This window comes from Chaetura pelagica, unplaced genomic scaffold (assembly GCF_000747805.2).
Source record: "Chaetura pelagica isolate M959 unplaced genomic scaffold, ChaPel_1.0 scaffold2, whole genome shotgun sequence".
Classification (NCBI taxonomy): Eukaryota; Metazoa; Chordata; class Aves; order Apodiformes; family Apodidae; genus Chaetura; species Chaetura pelagica.
Window position 1 is genome coordinate 4053565 of NW_009952796.1, and position 2627 is coordinate 4056191.

Here is a 2627-nt window from a genome sequence, read left to right on the forward strand (position 1 = left end):
AGCAAACGTGCGAGTGTGAGTCCAGCTCCCCAGCTAAGCGGCTGGAGTGCTGTTCCCAGAGCTGCCAGACACAGGGTGTGATCCACTCTCCCCTATGAAACTGCCCAGTGGGACCTGTTCTGCTATAACACACGGACAGTTCTCGGGACTGCTCACACGCAGAAAGCCCCACGGAGGTTTCAGACAACTACAGTACAGGCATTTCAGAGGGGTTTTGCCTCTGATTAATCTTGGCGTGCTCTGTAGATTCAGCTCCCATCGAGGATTCCTGCTTGTGCACTGCGAGACCTCTCCACGTTGCAAACCTGCAAGTAGTAAGGATGAGGCTGTTCCCTGCAGGAGCACCCTCTGACCCAAACTCACACACCAGTGCAAACACACCCACAGGGAAATGGAAGCCCCTGTCCTACCGCTTGGAAACCCAGATCCTGCCTTTTTGCAGGCGCCTTCCACTTAGGCTCAGCAAATGACATAACATGAGTCGTTGCTCACAGACACGGGTATTCGATTAAATTACTCGCAAAACAATAGAAAGGAAAGGTCAAGGAGCTGACCATCTCGCTCTCTTAATTCTCTTGCGGTTCTGGGCAGTCCCTGCCTGCAGCGTTTGCGCCTTAGTTAAGCATGTCAGATAAACAAGCTGTTGATCAGCTGAGAGGAGAAGCCCCATCAGCCCTGTGCCCTTCCCCGGCCCCGGGTCCCCCGGGTGTGGCCGCTCTCGGCCTGTGACCGGTTGCGGGAAACCCCGAGGGCCGGGCGGGCACTCGACGGCTCCCGGCCAGCACCAGCTCGGTGGGGCTGGGCTGCTACTTCTCTGCCCTCGGGCCCCGGAATTTGCTTGCTCCCCGCTGTCCGGGGGGCGGGGGGGTCCGCGCCCGGCCCCGTCCCACTCGGCAGGTGGCGACAGAGAACGGGCTTTGGCGACGGGAGCGGCGTGCGGGGCTGGGGGGGCCCGGGGGGGGGCGCAAGGGAAAGGAAGGGAAAGGAAGGGAAAGGAAGGGAAAGGAAGGGAAAGGAAGGGAAAGGAAGGGAAAGGAAGGGAAAGGAAGGGAAAGGAAGGGAAAGGAAGGGAAAGGAAGGGAAAGGAAGGGAAAGGAAGGGAAAGGAAGGGAAAGGAAGGGAAAGGAAGGGAAAGGAAGGGAAAGGAAGGGAAAGGAAGGGAAAGGAAGGGAAAGGAAGGGAAAGGAAGGGAAAGGAAGGGAAAGGAAGGGAAAGGAAGGGAAAGGAAGGGAAAGGAAGGGAAAGGAAGGGAAAGGAAGGGAAAGGAAGGGAAAGGAAGGGAAAGGAAGGGAAAGGAAGGGAAAGGAAGGGAAAGGAAGGGAAAGGAAGGGAAAGGAAGGGAAAGGAAGGGAAAGGAAGGGAAAGGAAGGGAAAGGAAGGGAAAGGAAGGGAAAGGAAGGGAAAGGAAGGGAAAGGAAGGGAAAGGAAGGGAAAGGAAGGGAAAGGAAGGGAAAGGAAGGGAAAGGAAGGGAAAGGAAGGGAAAGGAAGGGAAAGGAAGGGAAAGGAAGGGAAAGGAAGGGAAAGGAAGGGAAAGGAAGGGAAAGGAAGGGAAAGGAAAGGAAAGGAAAGGAAAGGAAAGGAAAGGAAAGGAAAGGAAAGGAAAGGAAAGGAAAGGAAAGGAAAGGAAAGGAAAGGAAAGGAAAGGAAAGGAAAGGAAAGGAAAGGAAAGGAAAGGAAAGGAAAGGAAAGGAAAGGAAAGGAAAGGAAAGGAAAGGAAAGGAAAGGAAAGGAAAGGAAAGGAAAGGAAAGGAAAGGAAAGGAAAGGAAAGGAAAGGAAAGGAAAGGAAAGGAAAGGAAAGGAAAGGAAAGGAAAGGAAAGGAAAGGAAAGGAAAGGAAAGGAAAGGAAAGGAAAGGAAAGGAAAGGAAAGGAAAGAAGGAAAGGAAAGGAAAGGGAAGGAAAAGGGAAGGGAAGGGAAGGGAAGGAAAGGAAAGGAAAGGAAAGGAAAGGAAAGGAAAGGAAAGGAAGGGAAAGGGAAGGGAAGGGAAGGGAAAAGGAAAGAAAAAAAAAAGGCAAAAAAAAGGCCTTCGAAACTCCATTCCAAAAACAAAAAAAAGGCATCATTCCTGCCTGCACAGTTCATTCGCCTCCTTCTCGAGTCCCTCGGAAAGCAAGATTAAAGGGGAAAGTCGCAGCTGTATATTTATGTTTTCATTGCTAGAAGGGAATTGATTTCCTTGCATTTATTTTTGTAGTTGCAATACACAAGGGCGGATTTGCGTCACCAAAGCAACTTGCTGGTCGAGATAAAGTTGCACAAATATTGAAAAGGGAAGTGCTCGCGCTCATTATGAAGTTTTTCTCCGGAAGAAATAAGGATTTCTGCTGTATCCTAAAATACTAAAGCCGCTTCTATTTTGGGACAAATCTCGCAGGCACATCCGCTCATTTAGTCCGAGTTGGAACCTCTCAAAAAAAACAGGAGATGACCTGGACTGCAGCGAGCCCCGGGTTTCCTGCAGCATTCTCCCTCCTTGCGCGGGAAGGAGGGGCTGCCCCTTCCCCCGCCTAGCGCGGCCGCGCAGCCCTGCGCGGAGGGAGGTTCCCGGGCAGGGAGGCCTGCGGAGGCCTTTCAGGAGAGGGGACAACTGTGTCCCCCGGGGGAAGGAGCGACCTAGGGGCTGGGG

General features: G+C 52.5%; 1 protein-coding gene across 1 annotated transcript in view; it reads right to left on the reverse strand.

Moving 5' to 3' along the window:
• Window positions 1-541: 541 nt before the first annotated feature.
• ZNF580 (zinc finger protein 580) overlaps window positions 542-2627 on the reverse strand; it is an 8519-nt gene continuing 6433 nt past the window's right edge. Inside the window, exon 5 of the mRNA XM_009994806.1 lies at window positions 542-963. Within this exon, the coding sequence (XP_009993108.1) occupies window positions 542-963 (422 nt within the window). The remainder of the gene's footprint in view (window positions 964-2627) is intronic.